General features: G+C 35.5%; 1 protein-coding gene across 2 annotated transcripts in view; it reads right to left on the reverse strand.

The window, feature by feature from the left end:
* Positions 1-14,276, reverse strand: part of LOC124179538 (DNA-dependent protein kinase catalytic subunit-like) — a 97,756-nt gene extending 83,480 nt beyond the window's left edge. Inside the window, exons 1-3 of one of the 2 annotated variants that reach the window (XM_046564050.1) lie at positions 14,114-14,276; positions 13,787-13,982; positions 8,450-8,616 (exon numbers count right to left, since the gene is read on the reverse strand). In XM_046564050.1, coding sequence (XP_046420006.1) covers positions 8,450-8,616; positions 13,787-13,913 — 294 coding nt within the window. In that variant the 5' untranslated portion in view covers positions 13,914-13,982; positions 14,114-14,276. Of the gene's footprint in view, positions 1-8,449; positions 8,617-13,786; positions 14,007-14,113 lie in introns of both variants that reach the window. The other variant, XM_046564049.1, reaches the window with a different exon arrangement.
* Positions 14,277-16,803: the final 2,527 nt, after the last annotated feature.

Genomic DNA, 16,803 nt, shown 5'->3' on the forward strand with positions numbered 1-16,803 from the left:
CTTTGATTAATTTTTCTTGTTCTAAAACTGAAGTTTTATCGGTGAGATTTTCTTCCTTATCCTCAAAAGCGTTTTCGTCACCACGTGTTTTTACCGGTTCTTCTTTGTTCATTACAACACCATACAACAGTCATTTTTATTCAAACCACGCTCTGCTACCATGTTAATAATATCGTGGTATTATAAATGAATAGCCAGACAAATAGTTATAATTGTGTATTTATTAATAAAGATATACTTGAACTTGATGCAAATGGATTCGTGAGGATATACAACCGGCTTGCTCTCTTTCTTGTCGCTATGCTGTTTTTGTGCTCCAAAAAAAGGGGACACGCTCGCTGGCTGTTTTTGTGCTCCAAAAGGGGACACGCTCGCTGGCTGTGTCGGAATATACGCGCATGCGCATTTGTTACATAATACATTTTAATACAGTAAGATGTCGCTACCAGACTTAAATTTACATGTATTCCAACAGATTCACTAACGGAATCACGTTAATTATACTGAAATTCGAAGTTTCCGAATATGAGGGTTTTATAATTTAGAATGATGTCTTCTGAATTGTCCAAAGTCTAAATTGGTTCCGAGTTTGATTTAGTTCTGTTTTGTCTGATGTCTAAAATGATTCTGTCTGATCCATCAGTTTGGTTTGATAAGGATCTTCAATAGTGGGAGTTTGGGAAAGACTCCTGATTGGTCTTCAGCCACGTCAGTGCAAGACGATCGGTCTTGAGAGGCTAATCGGCGCAATATTGATAAGATACCTATTTAGTTGCAATAATGCAGTTTTGAGATTTGAGAATGACGCTTTGTGAATTGCTCAGCTTTTCGTTCCACACGTTCGCGTTCCTTGCGGTCGATCAGCAAAGTTTATGAACCTGAGTTTTCCGAATCTAGATTGTAGACCATACGGTCTACGTGTAGGTTGAAATTAAATATATAAAGTTAAGATTGAAAATTATACAAACTGCATAGCATTACATAGATGTAAGCTCACTTGCGGATGGTATGTTGTATGCAGATTGAAGATGATTACACACTGAGATGGAAATTGTGTATACCGTGTGTCCATGAGGAAAGTGCGCACCTTATGCGCGTGCGTCAAGTCGTTCGAATTTTATTGGCTGATAGTTACCACCTGATTGAGCAGCCGACGCAATACCAATCGCAATTAACTGTATAAAAAATAACAAATGACGTACTCGATTTTTCAGAATTAGATTTGAAAAATCTTAAAGTATTTTTCACTGGCTCCTATCAATTATTACAAGCGGTTTCATATTTAGCCGAACTGATGGATGAAAATAATAATCTAAAGCTTCAATATGCTAAGAGTACTGCAAATATACTAAAAGTTCAGGTAAGGTCTCGTCATATAAATGCAAAAACATATCGTTGTTTTATTGATTATCATCCGAATGTTAATGAGATCTCGGGAATATCTCGTTATTCATGCAATTGCGCAAATGGCCGACGCCGCGACGTACTGCTGGATACTGCTCTCTTTTGGCCGCAATAATTTATTATTTATCTTGTGCGAGATATTTGGTCAAAATTGTAAGACCAGCTTCAATACTAAGCCACCTTTTCACTGTGGAAGGTGTAAGCGCAGTTATCAATGAAGATAGCAACGATGATTAATCGGAGAACAGTAATTCCATTTTATGTAATTGAAAATATTTTGTAAATAAAAATGTAGACATAATCGAATATAAATAAGACCTTAGAATATACATGCAATTCCATTGTTACACAAGCAAATAAATGATCGTTTGTTCTGATACGCGAATAAAAATTAGTAAAAAATGAATTTCTTTATTTTTCTTAATGTTGCACCAACTCGAAAAATACGAAATAATTCAAGTATTTCCAGGGTTAGAAAAGACGTATTTTGTGTAAGTAGCATAATTGTCTTTCAAAAATAAACTGTTGAAAACGGCAATTCAAATTTTTTTTTTTTTTGCTAACGAAAAATCGAGTTTTCATTTCGGGGTCGATACAAAGATTTTTTTTTTTTGTATGTGTTTGACAGGTAAGAAACGGAAAAAAAATTAGCAAAAATCCATCTCTGATATAAACGATAAAAATAAATAAAAACCGAAGATCACGTTTTTTTTTGTTTACTAAGGAATTAATCAACCCTGGGGACTGAAACTTGGTGGAAAAAAGTTTCTTTGGATTGAAAGTGGATAGGCCAAAAACAATTTAATAAATCGCCGGAGGCACTTTTGGCATTCTTACCCGGCTATGGCCTTTCTCAGTATAATCAGATGACGATCGTAGCTTAGGTATACCCAGAATTGCTTTGACAGCAGGATCTATCGACCGCCTTCATTTGAATTTTATCGGGTACACCACGCATATATCAATACCAACGGGGTTTCTCACCACACATCTGCATTTGTGTTAATTCTACGTGCTTTGTATTGAATTTTGTACTCGAATTCTTTCAACTTTCTCTCCATCTGTTACGTCCCAGCCGATGATTACGGCGGTAGCCTCCCTGTACCCTAGCTTACCGACGTGTAATTACCATAAGAGAGCTTCACATACTCATACAATAGCTCTAAGATCCATACCGATCTAGATTCAGTTACCACCTCAGTTTGCAATGACCATGCACCGACAATCTGCATACAACACACCGTCCGTTATTTCACAACCAGGTTTACATTTGCGTAATGCTATGCAGTATATACAATTTTCATTCTCACTTTATATCTCTAATTTCAACCCGCACATCGACCGCATGGTCTACGATCGAAATTCGCAGAACTCAGGTTCATAAACCTCGCTAACCGAACCTAAGGAATGTGAGGAAAAAATGATGAGCGTTATTCTGAAAACTTAAAACTGCAATCTTGCAACTAAGTAGGTATCTTATGAGCATTGCGCCAATTGGCTTCTCAAGACCAATCGTGTTGCACTGACGTAGCTGAAGACCAATCAGGAGTCTTTACAAAACTTTCACTATTGCAGATCGTTTTCGAACCAAACTAATGCAACAGAGAATCACTGCAGACACCAGAGAAAACAGAAATAAATTAAACGCAGAACCAATTAAGACTTCAGACCATTCAGAACACTTTGAAATTGCGAGCAATGCAGATCATAAAACGCTCATATTCAGAACCTTCGAACTTCAATATAATTACCGTTATTCCATTAGTGAATCAGATAAGCGATCAAAACCTTTGTAAAATCAAACCTTGAAAATCGATTGAAAGAACCTCTCATTGCTAATAAATCTGTATTTAAATTAAAGTGTTGTATAAAATGGATTACTTCGTTCACGCATAGTGATAGTTGGCACGACCCACAACAGCGTAACCCCAGATTGAGACAGACTGAACCAGAAATCAAAACACGCAAATCATCAAAGTTCGTGAACCTAAACACCACAAGGTTTGTAAATCAAGTTTAAGTCAAAAATGCGCAAAAAATCAAAGATTTCTGGCAACTTTCTTCCCAAAACCTAATAGCCTTGTCATAAATAATATGGTAAATGAAAACCTTAGAAAGATATTAAATATAACATAAATTTAAGGAGGGGTGTTAATTGTATGTGTATATTATACATTTATATTGTATTCGTAAGCAGAAACACTTTGTGAGATAAGAGAAGAGCACGGTAGAACCGTGAAAGACGCTGAAGCGAGGAAAGAGAAACGTAAATGTTCAGGAGGCAATATTTCGTTCCACTATTATATCGTATATTACAAACATACAACTGAGTCTCTTGTTTGATCCCTAAATTATAAGAATAATAATTTGAGAATTCTTTTTTGGTTCCACTGAAACATATCATTTGCTTGAATCGATTTCTTTTTTTTTGAAGTAGTAATATAATCTGATGAATGAATAACTTTCTTAAATTAATATTGTAATCTGCCTTGTGAAACAAATTCTTGTTTCAACATATTAAAAATTTTTTTGTTCATAGTTATCATTGATTATCTCGAACACATATCACACTGTACCAAATACATTATTTGGCAATAACATTAATATAATATTTCAGAAAACGTGGGATTATCGTTTCCAATCTCTCGATACTTTTGAACCAACGTGTTCAGCAGTTGAAGAACTACACTTTCACAAATTGAATGAGAATAAGTAGTTGATTCAAGCATATCAATATTTTTGAATGATTGAGAAAAAAAAACAGTCGATTTTTTTAAACCAATTTAGTGTATACGCTCGAACGCTGAGTGCATGATTGATTAATAATAAGGGATTGTTACTATAGCTCTATACATAACTGTAGCAAGTTGTTTGAATGATTGAGGCGAAACTAATATGAATAATAGATAGGTGATCGTTAGCAATCTATTATTGACAACGAGCTAATAGGTAAAAATGATAATATATTACTATACGCTGAAAGCGATTAGTTTTAAATGTGGTTCAAGCGATTTAAAAAATTATCTAATGAACGGAAACGGTGAACATAAAATAAATTTTGGATGAAACTTATGATGATTCAAAATTATGGAAATAATTATGTTACAATGAAAAATTTATAATCTTTGAACAACCGAAATTTCTTGACTTGCTCTAAGATTAGACCATCCTGATTCCAAAATTGTAGATGTAAATATGAAATTAAAGATGAATGGATGTGATTGTATTTTTGGAATTCAGGATAATTCATCCGTACGAGGTTTATATGAACATAAAGTTTAACGTTAAGTGAAACAATACGGATATCCTGATTCTCTTAGCCTAAGACAGCAATGATTTTTATAACTCTTTTTCTCTCTCACTCTCTTTATCTCTTGATTTTTTTTTTCATCTGTACTGTGATATCTGAATTTTACATACGGAACAATTGTTGCACCGTTTAGTCACTGTACCGAAGTACGAAGGGTGGAACTTCGTTCACTGATTTAATTATTTCAAAAATCTGAGAAAAACGATGTTGAACTATATACGAATCTGATATGACAAATAAAGATAGCAAAATAAAATAAAACGTTCGGTGCGACTTAGCTTTCGTAGACTGTAGCGAAATGTGCGATCGTCGGATTGTTGTTCTCATGAGTGTCGACAAACAGGTCTCGCCGCGTTGGCTGAATACTTGGCATTCAGTTTAATTTGAAATTCGTTCAAGATAGTAGTTTTACACGAACGATAGTTCCACTCACAAACTTTTGATTTATGAATATCAAACACGATTATTTCCGATGTGGAACACTGAGTCAAATTTGGAAAAACTGTTTTTGAATAATATGAAGTGTCTCACGTTTTTCGATGAAATTGGATTTAACGTTAAAATTGTAAGCGAATTACCGAGGTTACTAATGACTAGTAGTTAATATTAAATACTAACATAGTGATTATTACGCGAATCTAATTTAACCAACTGAAACGGTTTGTGCAAATACATTGAGATCAAAACTAGTATTCACATTATCGAGAATCTAGTCCTTTGAGTCGTCACTTTAAGAGATTTTCGATCACCAACTCTGGCTCTAAATTTGATTAACTCTCGGTACCAACGTCCGCACACCTCGCGACTTCACAGACGAAAGACGGAGCTCCTTGAGCTCCGAGGAGTCCAAGAGACCGCAATTGCAATAAGTCGTATTAATGCGCGAGAGTAATTAGCCAATGAGATTCAAGAACGACCCGGAGTCAGGTCGCTGTGTCAGCACCTTCGCTCGGTCGAGGCTTGAGGGTTCTGTGGTCCCAAGTCTCGCTAGAATCCGTTCGTATCAACATTATTATTTTATTATTCTCATATGCCTTTACAATTTGCGTACATATACGGGTTCTGTAAATATAATGTTATAATAGCCTTAATTTAGATTGTGTCTAACTATTATAGATACCTGGGTATCTTTTGGTAGTTTTGAGTAATTATGACAGAGAGATAGTTTATTTTGACCGTAGCATCTTCACGTTGGCGAGATGCTGGGTTCTGCGTATTGCTAGTTTTGTAACACTATACAGGCACCGTTATCGGTTTCTACATGCCTTTAAGACGGCTAAGGGGCAAGTAATAATTATTAAATAAGCTATAAAATATTTTCAAGAAATGAAACATGAAGTGTTTCTTGCCACAGAATAATTGTAAACGTGTTTTTATTGAAAACGAATAGGAATAATACCACAGTGCTAAGCACTATCCTTTGAAAGTTATATTATTCAAGATTTTGAAAATATGAATGTTATAAGAACCCGATCGTAACATCGTAGAAAAATCAAATTGTATTCTAAAGATAACGTAAAACCGATACAACTTGAACCATAGTGTTTTCTTTTTGCTCTAGAAACCAAAATCTCAGCTGAAATTTGAAAATTAGTAAATACAGCTAACTTTTGTGGTAAGCAATGATCACTATTCAAATACGACATCAAACAGGGCGGTCAGTTGGCATCTTTGGCATAATTAGTTGTAAGCGTTATCTCAGTATCTAATTTTAAGTTATTGGCACTGTTTGCCCAGAAATCTTTTCCTGTAAGAATAAAAGCACTACTTCTGTTTCCAGTTATGTCTGGCAAGTTAGCCACATATGTGTTCTTAATTCAGTTCAGTACAATTAATAAATATCCGATTCAATATGAAAATAGTGAGTAAATGGGCAACACACATAATCCCAGTCTTTAAAAAAAAATGAGGCAACAATTTGTGGATATTGCAAACTGACTTACCACAACTTGTGTCACAAAATAGTAGACTTTCCGCACTTGTCACATAATGTACTATACCGCACGCTGTGTCAGAAAGAATATTGCGTCGTTTCGAACTTGCCAATTTCGTATCGTCACGAAAAATTTTTGAAAAAAACAAAATCAAAATAGCAATCGCTTCGGTATCTAATGCTCCAACATTTTATATTCTTCACATATCGCCGTTCTGCTGCTATTCGCAAGTAAATAATGACAATATCTTTTTCGCGGTTGTTAACAATAATAACTTTCGATTTTTTATCAGCATCGCAGAAAATGAATATACGTGCTGGAACCGCGTACCATTAAAACGTAGACGCGATATGTCAACTGCTTCTATTACTGAACAGTAAACTGTAGTAGCACATAAATATTACAAACGCGCGATCGCAAGTAAAACGCACTTCCCTAAATATGTCAGACAGTCAACAAGGGAAATTATTTGAGCTGCATAAAAAGGCGAAACATTTATTTACACCAGGTCTCACCATGTAACGGCGTCTACAGGTAATGCCTGATCACGCTACTCCTAGGTATGCTTATGTAAGCTCTATATATGCATTTTCGGTTATCGGCACTCTATAATTTCCATTTTCCCATCGGAGAAACAAAAACACCTATTTATACTAGGTCCCGCCAGATAAAAATAAGCGTTCTACATTTTGTGGAAGATCGTCTTCATTTGATTATTTACTATTTGATAAAATATTATTTTGAATTTTCAATGCATAATACTGAAAAAAAAGAATTCCGTGGGTACTTCATCAAATTTTATACAACCGAAATATTTATGATGCGTGACATAACAATACATCGAATGAGAATTTAATTTTTCTGAATTAACAGTTTAAAGATATAACTATTTTATAAGTAAATTGAATTAATAATGAAAAAGTTGTTAGATACACATCTGAAACGTCAACTGGCGACTTAATATTACAAGTGTGGGTCTCGATGAGGTTGGACATTTCGATTAATGTAAGCAATGACAAACATTATTTGTACCTATTATTCTTCATAAATTCAAAAATCTTTTTAAAAAATTAAAAAATCAAATGTGAACGATTGTCAAGAAAATTTATATTAATTTTTCGAAACACCGCAATTAACATCATTGTGAGTAAATTTTGTGACGACATTCTAAATATTGTTCAAATTATAGGCGATTTGGAGAACGGCGGACGAGCGGTGATACCGAGCTGCCGGATTACCCGAAATAAAACGGGGGGTCTTTTGTTAGTCAGCAGCTTCTGATACGAGAGTGCAAGTACCCTTGGGAACAATGAATCTGAGACGGCTACTTTTTTACACTAGACAGTTATGTTGGCAATACAGAGAATCTCAATAACTGAATCTCAATAAACATAACATAACCCATGACCGTCGAATCTAACCTTAGAATACCGCGGGGATAATGACTTGTTGGATTGACATGTATTCCCCAAGTGTACATAATGGCATCATTGGAATGCTACTTTTACCATCACTACCAATACCGGTCGGTCACTGCCAATATGAAAAGAACCGGCAATGATTTGTTGATGAAAGAAAGTAACAATCCAGTGTCAGAATCATTGGTTGCTAGAAGCCAGCTAAACTCAGCCCAGTCTTAAAACGTTAGATTTGACACATCGATTTATTTGATTTCTAAGCGTAAAGCTTGGGAAAATGTTGTATACAAAATAACAACCAATAGCTGGAAAGATATTTTACTCAAGTAATGGTGGATCGTTTTTTTTTAAATTTTTGTAAATAATTAAAATTAAATAATTACCTTGATTCCAATTGCATATCGATCAAGTAACAAATAAAACTGCTGTATGATGAGTTTTAAAAGCTTAAATCCTTCCGTAATAGCATTCTCCATAGGCTTGTAAGACGTGTCAGCAAGAAAGTTTAACAGTCCAGTTTTGTCATTCAGCAATTCAGATAGTGCCAAACCTGAAAGTCCAAAGAATAAAACTATTAAACAATTAACGTATTTTGTGTATTTATTTATTTACAAATGTGACAGACTAAAAGTTGTTTTACATAGAAATTACAATCCGGCAAGCTATTAAACATAAAACACATAAATTCTATATTGACAAAAAAAAAAAAAATAACAGAAAATTCAACTGACAATGAGTGTAAGGTCACTATAATGTATTAAAATTAGATTTGTTTTTATTTTTTGCGTTTAAAAGATTCCAGGCTGCCTATAGGTGTGCATAATGATGGATTATTCCAGTTACGAATGAGATGGTTAAATGTATTATAGTAGTACAAGTAATCGCTCTTAGCTGATTAAGGCAGTACCGTGATAGCAGCAGTCCTCAACTTCCAGAGAAATATCCCCTGTATAAAACATTATAACTAAAGTAAAAAGTAGTTGAGATACAGTACGCCTTTGCGCCTCCTCGCACATGCGCAGAAGTATAAAAATTTTCCCATGTCGTCTTTTGTCTGACTTGGCAACGTTGCATTCTAACTCAGTATTTCTTGCCCCTCAAGCATGTGTTGTAGAGAAATGTATTGTTATGAAATCAATTTGAGGTTAGTTATAATTAATATTAACAATTTTAATTTTTTCTGTACCGTAACCTATATCCGCAAAGTTCTGACATTTATTTCAATTCGTTGGGCCTTTATGGCATTTTAAACTTCCCGCGTAGGGCAACGTTGCCAAGTCACTATTTCTCACGGGTCAGGTTATGAGAGAAAGTTTGAAAATCATTAAAAGCAACAAACTTTAAGAATTATTTACAAAAAAATGAATACTGCTTGTTTATGTTTTTTTTTTTGAAAAAAATTACTTGTTGTATCCTCAATTAATAATTCTCAGTTTTTAAAAAAAATTCTAAGAAAAGTATGGCTGTTATTAAATAAAATGCTCACTCTAACTACGGTCGGGATAGGGAATACATGTAAATTGTACGACTTTTGATCGCTAATATTGCAAAATTTAGTACCGCAAGGACTATTAAAAAAAATTCCTACGTATAAAGGACACTTCAAATTATGTGTATTCAAAAATTGAAAGATATTATAAGAGAAGTGATTTATCACGGTACTACCTTAAACTTCTTGAAGTGTACTAGGATTTCTAATTGGATAATTTATATCTCTTGCTAAGACTAATTTAGCGGTACAGTCGCTTTGAACATTGCCATTTAAAATTTAAGAGATAAAAAGATTGTTGACAATTATATTAGTCCATTGAATGGTACATAGTTTATAGCATTGAAGACATGAGTCGTCTATAAACATTTTATAGAAGCACAGCGAAGATATACATGGTTCAAAGCTTCCATTACCTGAGTTTAACTTCGATCGCTAAAAATTAATTTTGTTCAATAGCTGAATGCGAACCATACTAGTGTGACGAATGGGAGAGTGTGTATATATGACAAGTTTTTTGTCTGTGCGTGAGTCCTCAACAGCAGATAGACAGGTATAGATAGGATGAGATAAAGAGGTTCAGCTTCATTAAATTTAGTTGAGAAGTGGTTAGATTTTTAGTTTACTACTACTGCCAAAAACCCAAGGCTTACATAAGGAATCACTCCATTCAGTGAGCTCACCCCCATTATCGGTTAAAAGGGACCAGTTAGTATGTCACGTGCGGAGCGGTCTCGCAGATGACTACTTAACTCTTTACGAGAAGCGTAGAGGTTTATATTTATTTTTTTGGTGGATAAGTCGGTGATCGTCCTATACAGGGCGATCCTGGGAATTGGGTAGGAGGATTTATTATTAATATTATTGGAAATTTTTGGCGGAATGCAAAGATTTACTGAAATTTGTGGTGAAGGTAACAACTGAAAATATTAGACGAGGAAGCAAGCGCTACAGAAATATTCTTATTCTAAATTGTACACACTCATACGATTACTCACTATTTGGTGGTTTATTCCAACCTCGCTCACGCTCGTACAAATCCAAACGATAGCTCACACATACGTTGGCACACTCGTAACGCACTCACAATTAAAACATGCCTAGGTGACCACGTATAGAATTAGAGGAAATTCACTCTATTCGTCGGTGATGCGAAAAGACTGATAGACCCTTCACGTGATAGCTTCTGAAGGAGCCTGATTTCCGTAGATGTTGATTTTATTCTGTCTTTAACGGGACTGACTTCGCTCGCTCGTACGACACCCCTTGGAGCGTCGGACAGCGAGCAAGGTTTCCGTCAACTTTGCAAATTTCAAACAAAGGCTCGCCTCGTGAAGATCATCCTCGAAGCGCATCGTCTTGCGCTCGCCTCATCCCGGTGTTGATTACACCCAGGATCCGGCGAGCGCAAGAACGCTGACGTTGCAATGATCAACTGCGCCGCTGTGCTTTTATCGTGCCACGAACAGAAATATAAGGGAGTTAAATTTATTCCTTAAAAATACATGAGAATACAAATCAGAACAATTTGTACTTCCATGCATTTTCTGCTACATAATTCCTAGACATAAGATTACGCTTCCTTGTCAATTTATATTATTTTAAGAGTAAACATTAATAAGGTAATGATATATATTTATAAGTATGTATTCAGTCGGCGTACGTGCCATACAGATGGATGTGCAAAGTCTGAAATGGAATCCAACATTTCATGATGCATTGATCCTGGATACGGTAATACAGTAGTTAGATGCCAAAGGACTCAGTGTATATGAAACAAAGTTCCCTGCCTGAACTCGACACAGCATTTTAAAACTGGTACCCAAAAGACACAGTTCTATAGAAACATTTTTGAAGATTTGTAACATGACAAGCCTTCGAATGTGTGGAACGAGCGACTAGTCCGCAGTTTGGAGAAGGCGGAATTTGGATCACTCTATGACAAGACGCCGACGTAACCACTCAATACCTCATAGTCCTCATTTCTGTTTTTTTTTTTTAATTGTGTCGTACTTACAACGAAAAGGAAAAACACCGTCTACGGAAACGAAAATTGTAAAACAGACTTCACGTATAAACAAAGTCAACGCCAAGTGAAACAAAGAAAAGAAACAACAAATAAACGGTGATTCGAAGAAGCAGCATAATTTTACACTTAGACGCATGTGGATACAACGAGAAACAAAACATTTTACAGTGAACATGTTTGACATAAAATGGCATATTTTAAATTGTGTGACTGATTGGATGGATGAATGAGTGATCTTTAATGATTTATATTTAGAATTTTAATTATACATTTATACACCTCTAATTTGATTTACTCGATAAAAGAATAAATGTGTCTTTTATTTTCACGTACCTATGTATGATTCATAATAAGATTTGCGTATTTTCTATTGATGTCACACAAATTAATAATTTATTCAATACCTATGTTACAATAATGGAAATTAAACATTATAGGTTCTTTTGTTCCCGAAAGATTCTCCAGAATTCAATTAAATGCAATTTTATGCTGTGGTTAAACTTTGAGATTGGCGTGCTCTCGATAGTCATTTTTTGAAAATTAGATTTCGGCATGGTTTTAGCCCCATAGTGGAGAGACTACCAAAATTTTAGGGAATGCTGTGAAATTTTTCTTCTATAAGGTGTCACGTTCCAAGTGGAATGGTCAAGTGTATGAGAAAAATAAAGAATTTGGAAAGAATATTCTAGGGATTTGAGGGAACATAAGATGGTACTACAAACAATTTTCTATTTTTAGTAATTGTAGTAAAGAGAGGTCCAGGTCATCTTAAATCGTTTTAATACAAGTCCCATAGTTTTTTAGATCATATTATAGCAGGCCTTGTTACGGAAACGATAAGACAATGTTCGCAACTAGCTTCAAACACTTAGGAGTAATGGCATTTATAAGTACTACGATGATTCACAGAAGCAGCGTCCACACAGGTAGATCTACCGAGATCGACTCTGGAATGGAATCATTGTCAAAGGTAATAGTTTATGTTGACATTCCAGTACAAGCCAATATAAACAGTAGTCGATGGAGATGCTATTTTACATTCGAACCGCCAATCAAAGAGCCAATAGAAGTAAAAAAAAAAAAAAGATTACTGTGAATTTCTTTGTAGCTTATAAGTTAGAACTCAAAATTTTGTGAAATTTTATCATTTCAAACCAGAAATTATTAAATTTTTCTAAGGTAAGATTTGCTAATTCATCTCTGGCACTCATTTTGCAAAATGGGCTAGGCTGAAACATTTGAAAAACCAGCAAATTTCAAATTTAAAATAAATAAAATTTGATTCTTATTGTTATTTGTTATGAATTATAGTCTAATAACAGCATTTAAATCATCGGACTGGATATTTCATGTTATTAGATATAAATATAAACGCCACTCTCGTCCCTCTACCAGTTAACCAGATTTGAAACCTTCTGACACTCGAAAGTACATACCATAAAGATAATACAGAACAGTTTCATGCTAGTGATTCATTTAAAGAATCTGGTGGTACAAGGTACTTCATGAAATCGTGATTGTCAAGCTTGACTACCTTATTTTAATGAATATTAGCAGGTTTGGCTATTATATGAGGGTCGTTGAAATATTAAAAGTGTAGATCTCTATACCTCAATGACGTGCTTCGAATTAACTGCGTATTTGCATGGTCTAATGGTTAATCCCATTCTTGCTACGGAATTAAGTACCACGTATTGACCAGGTTAATATTAAAGTTAGAATAGAGAACAAATCCATCTATTTGTCATTGATAACTAATTCCATGTTCAATCACAGCAACTCAAGTTATTAACTCAATTTATTAAACAAGTTCTTGTCAACTCTGATTTTCAATATTATTCGCAACGTTTCCTGATTGAAAAATTGGCGATTCACTAACCTTGATCTCATGTGTAAAACATTGGCACACCACTGGTTTTCAATAACTTGAAGCTTAGTTGAAAGAAATAATTTAAATGATAAGCTGACGCCAGCAGACTAAGTTGAAAACTGATGGCAATCAATTGTTTTTTAATGGAATAAAGGGATGGAGGTTTTCTCTTAGTACATCTATGGACACATATTAACTTTCTATGAGATATGATAAAAATTTGATGATTACGTTCCACTGGTTTATTCTGCCAGCGCTCATCATATTCAGCCATTAACTCTCGTTGCTAACTTGAGTTGTGAATGATATTGAAAGTTTACATGATGTCTTACCGATTTCACTAGTTGACAAGGTTTGAAGATATGATGGTCCAGATTTAAAAAGATTCACTAGGTCATCATTGTCCTTCCTTTGTCTCCATTTACCAAACATCTCCATAAAAGTCTCAAATGACTCCATGATAACTTCTTTAGTACATATCCGGTAGTCGAAGATTGATGCATCAGCGTATTTACCAAATATGATCGCCTAGAATTCAATTTAACTGCACAGCTGTATAATAAGTGAAATTAATGGATGTGACACAATGAACAAATGAAACCGACGCGAAAATATACGTATCAACAGTGGTTGCAGCCAAAAGTAAACCGAAAACTAACCTAACTCAATTCTGACAATAACAGCTCATCAGTTTGAAATTTGCACTTATGATGCGCAAAATGCGTCTAGCCTGTCTAGCACATGGCGATAGCAACAGCCGCAGAGCCGCATTCAGCAACGTTGCCAACCTATCGGGCGAAAATTTTTATTTAAAAGGCGCCAAAACAAGTCTTTAGTGTGGTACGAGCGTGAGTGCTCGCAGTGATGGTGTGAATCGACCAACCGGATCTGCGAAACAGAGAAAGGATGTAGAATTACTAAATTCTCTCTTGATACAGTTTTCCACTTACCAGGATATACCAGGCTTTCACGATGTCTACATGCTCTAAGCAGCACATATGTGGCAACTTGGTAGGCACACGGTTTTCTTATGGTACGTTCTGGAATTAGCTGGCAGCGCTAAAGACTCCCTAGGACAGAGACAGAGCTACCCACAAACTCAGCAGTGCAAAAGAGATAAAAAAATCGTAACCAGCACTAGGATCTAAGCTCTACGATATGACTGAATGATAGTCGGTAAGGACAGTAAAGAGTATTGATCATCAATGCACATAAACCTTTAAAAAACAGCATCTTCAACGTTGGAATCATACATATTTGTTTCATTATGTTTCGTTGACCATAATATTTATTATATCTGTATTTGTAATAAACCTGTTTTCCAATTTTTGTCATTGATCCCAACATCTCCTGCTCTCCAATATGAAATGTAGACACCGTATTTGGTTTCAATCATCACCTAACAGTCGTAGTTACTGATACATGTTATCAAATTTACATAAAGCAGTAATTGAAAATTTTTGGAACGAAGTTCCTTATCGCTCGTTCACCGTAGGGGCTAGGCGGAAAAAAACGACACCAAAAAACCGACACTTTTTGGCTATAGTGCTCGTTTGCTATAGTGCGCGCGATCTCCCTCTCTCTCTCTCTCTCTATTCCAGCGTGTGCGCGCGCTCTCTCTCTCTGTCTCAGCGCTTGGGGTGGGAGACGGCAGCAGCGGTCTCTCTCACTCACAGCGCACGACTATACTTCGCCCCTCTTTCTCTCTCCTACAGCGTACAACTATACTTTGGGCCGCAGCGCGCTCTCTCACAGCGTACGTCTATACTTTGCCTCTCTTTCTTTCTCATAGCTTTCCCACTTTCTCTCTCTCTCTCTCACACAGCGCTCGGAAAGAAAACAAGCGGCATCAGTATAGCGTCTCTTTGTAGCGTATTTATTTCCAGATTGAAGTCTGATATTGAATCAAATATTAGATAGCTTCATTATCAGCTATTTATACAGGTACAGTAAACGTATGTACGGAGATTGACTATTGGTTGTTTTAATCTCTGTAGCAGATCATGAGAAGAGTTGGAAGAGCGTCTGTAAATGCTGAATACTCAGAAATGGTGCGCAGCAGCGGGCAACATTGAGAAGTCTTGATGGATGTGCGCGACCAGAGATGAAAAGTTCAAAATAGTCAATATTATTTTATTCAAAATGTTAAATGTTAAACATGAAGAACAATAAAATAATTGTACTCGTCGTACCCTTGCGCACCTGGGCAGCCTTTCGTACAATTAATTGATCATAACATTATTACTATACCACAAAATTATTCAATAATAAGAATATTTCAATTGTAGGAATAATTTCGAAATTTGCTCGGAGCCACAAGCACATAACTATTCAATATTGAATAATATAAAACTCAGCAAGGCTACTCTGGAAGCAAATTTGCAAGTGCGATTCAAGCTTCGAGAGCCAGTGTAGAATTTAAAATCAATCAGCAAGGCATCACTTTTCCCAAAACTAGATTGGTTTGATTATTCCAAAACCTGAAAACTTATTCCATCTGAGGCATACTGCTCTAAGTACAATGCCAACCATGCATCTTGAATAATATAAAAATTCCAATTCATGACTCAATTGACATCATTATCTTTATTTTTGAATAAACCAAAAACATTGAATTCAAAGTCTCAAATTTTCCAAAGAACCTTTCACATTTTCAGAGTTTAATCACAAATTAATAAACAATTCCTTATAATCCAACGACTTATCTCCGATTCCTCGCCGCTCTACGAAAATCATCTGCTACCGATTGCTGATCCTGCATCGAGTTGGAGGCAAAGTAAGTCGAATAACAAATATTATATCCAACGAATTCCCTCTCGTAAATTCCACGTGATGTTCCAACTACTATAATTTCATAACGCGATTGTCTCACGTCTGTCCAATGTAAATATTTTAGTACTTCATCGATAATGGTAACCCAAAACTATCAATTGCGTTGACTGAGGATATGTCTTCAGCCAACGCTGATTGTATGTACTGATATTATATATTATATGTACATAAATACGATACATACGTCCCCGTACCTTTTCGCGACATAATTCAAAATCTAACTCCTGAATGGTCCGCAAGTGTCCGCTAGGACATCACACACATGCGCAACTGAAGCCTACTGCTTACAAGATCCTCGTGGACCTGACTTAAAGTTGAGTTCACACAGGCGCGGTGACGCGAAGCACGGTCCAGATGTAAACCATTCAAAATGCCTAAAATATGTTGTTCACTAGATTTCATGCATTTGGATTGGTTATCACATTGCCGTGCTCCGCGATACTGCGGCTATGTAGACCGACCCTAAGAGCGCGGTTAACCGTCAGCGTGGCGAGTTGGCAAACTTGTCTTGTCGACA

The sequence above is a fragment of the Neodiprion fabricii genome, chromosome 4 (assembly GCF_021155785.1).
Source record: "Neodiprion fabricii isolate iyNeoFabr1 chromosome 4, iyNeoFabr1.1, whole genome shotgun sequence".
NCBI classification, from domain to species: Eukaryota; Metazoa; Arthropoda; class Insecta; order Hymenoptera; family Diprionidae; genus Neodiprion; species Neodiprion fabricii.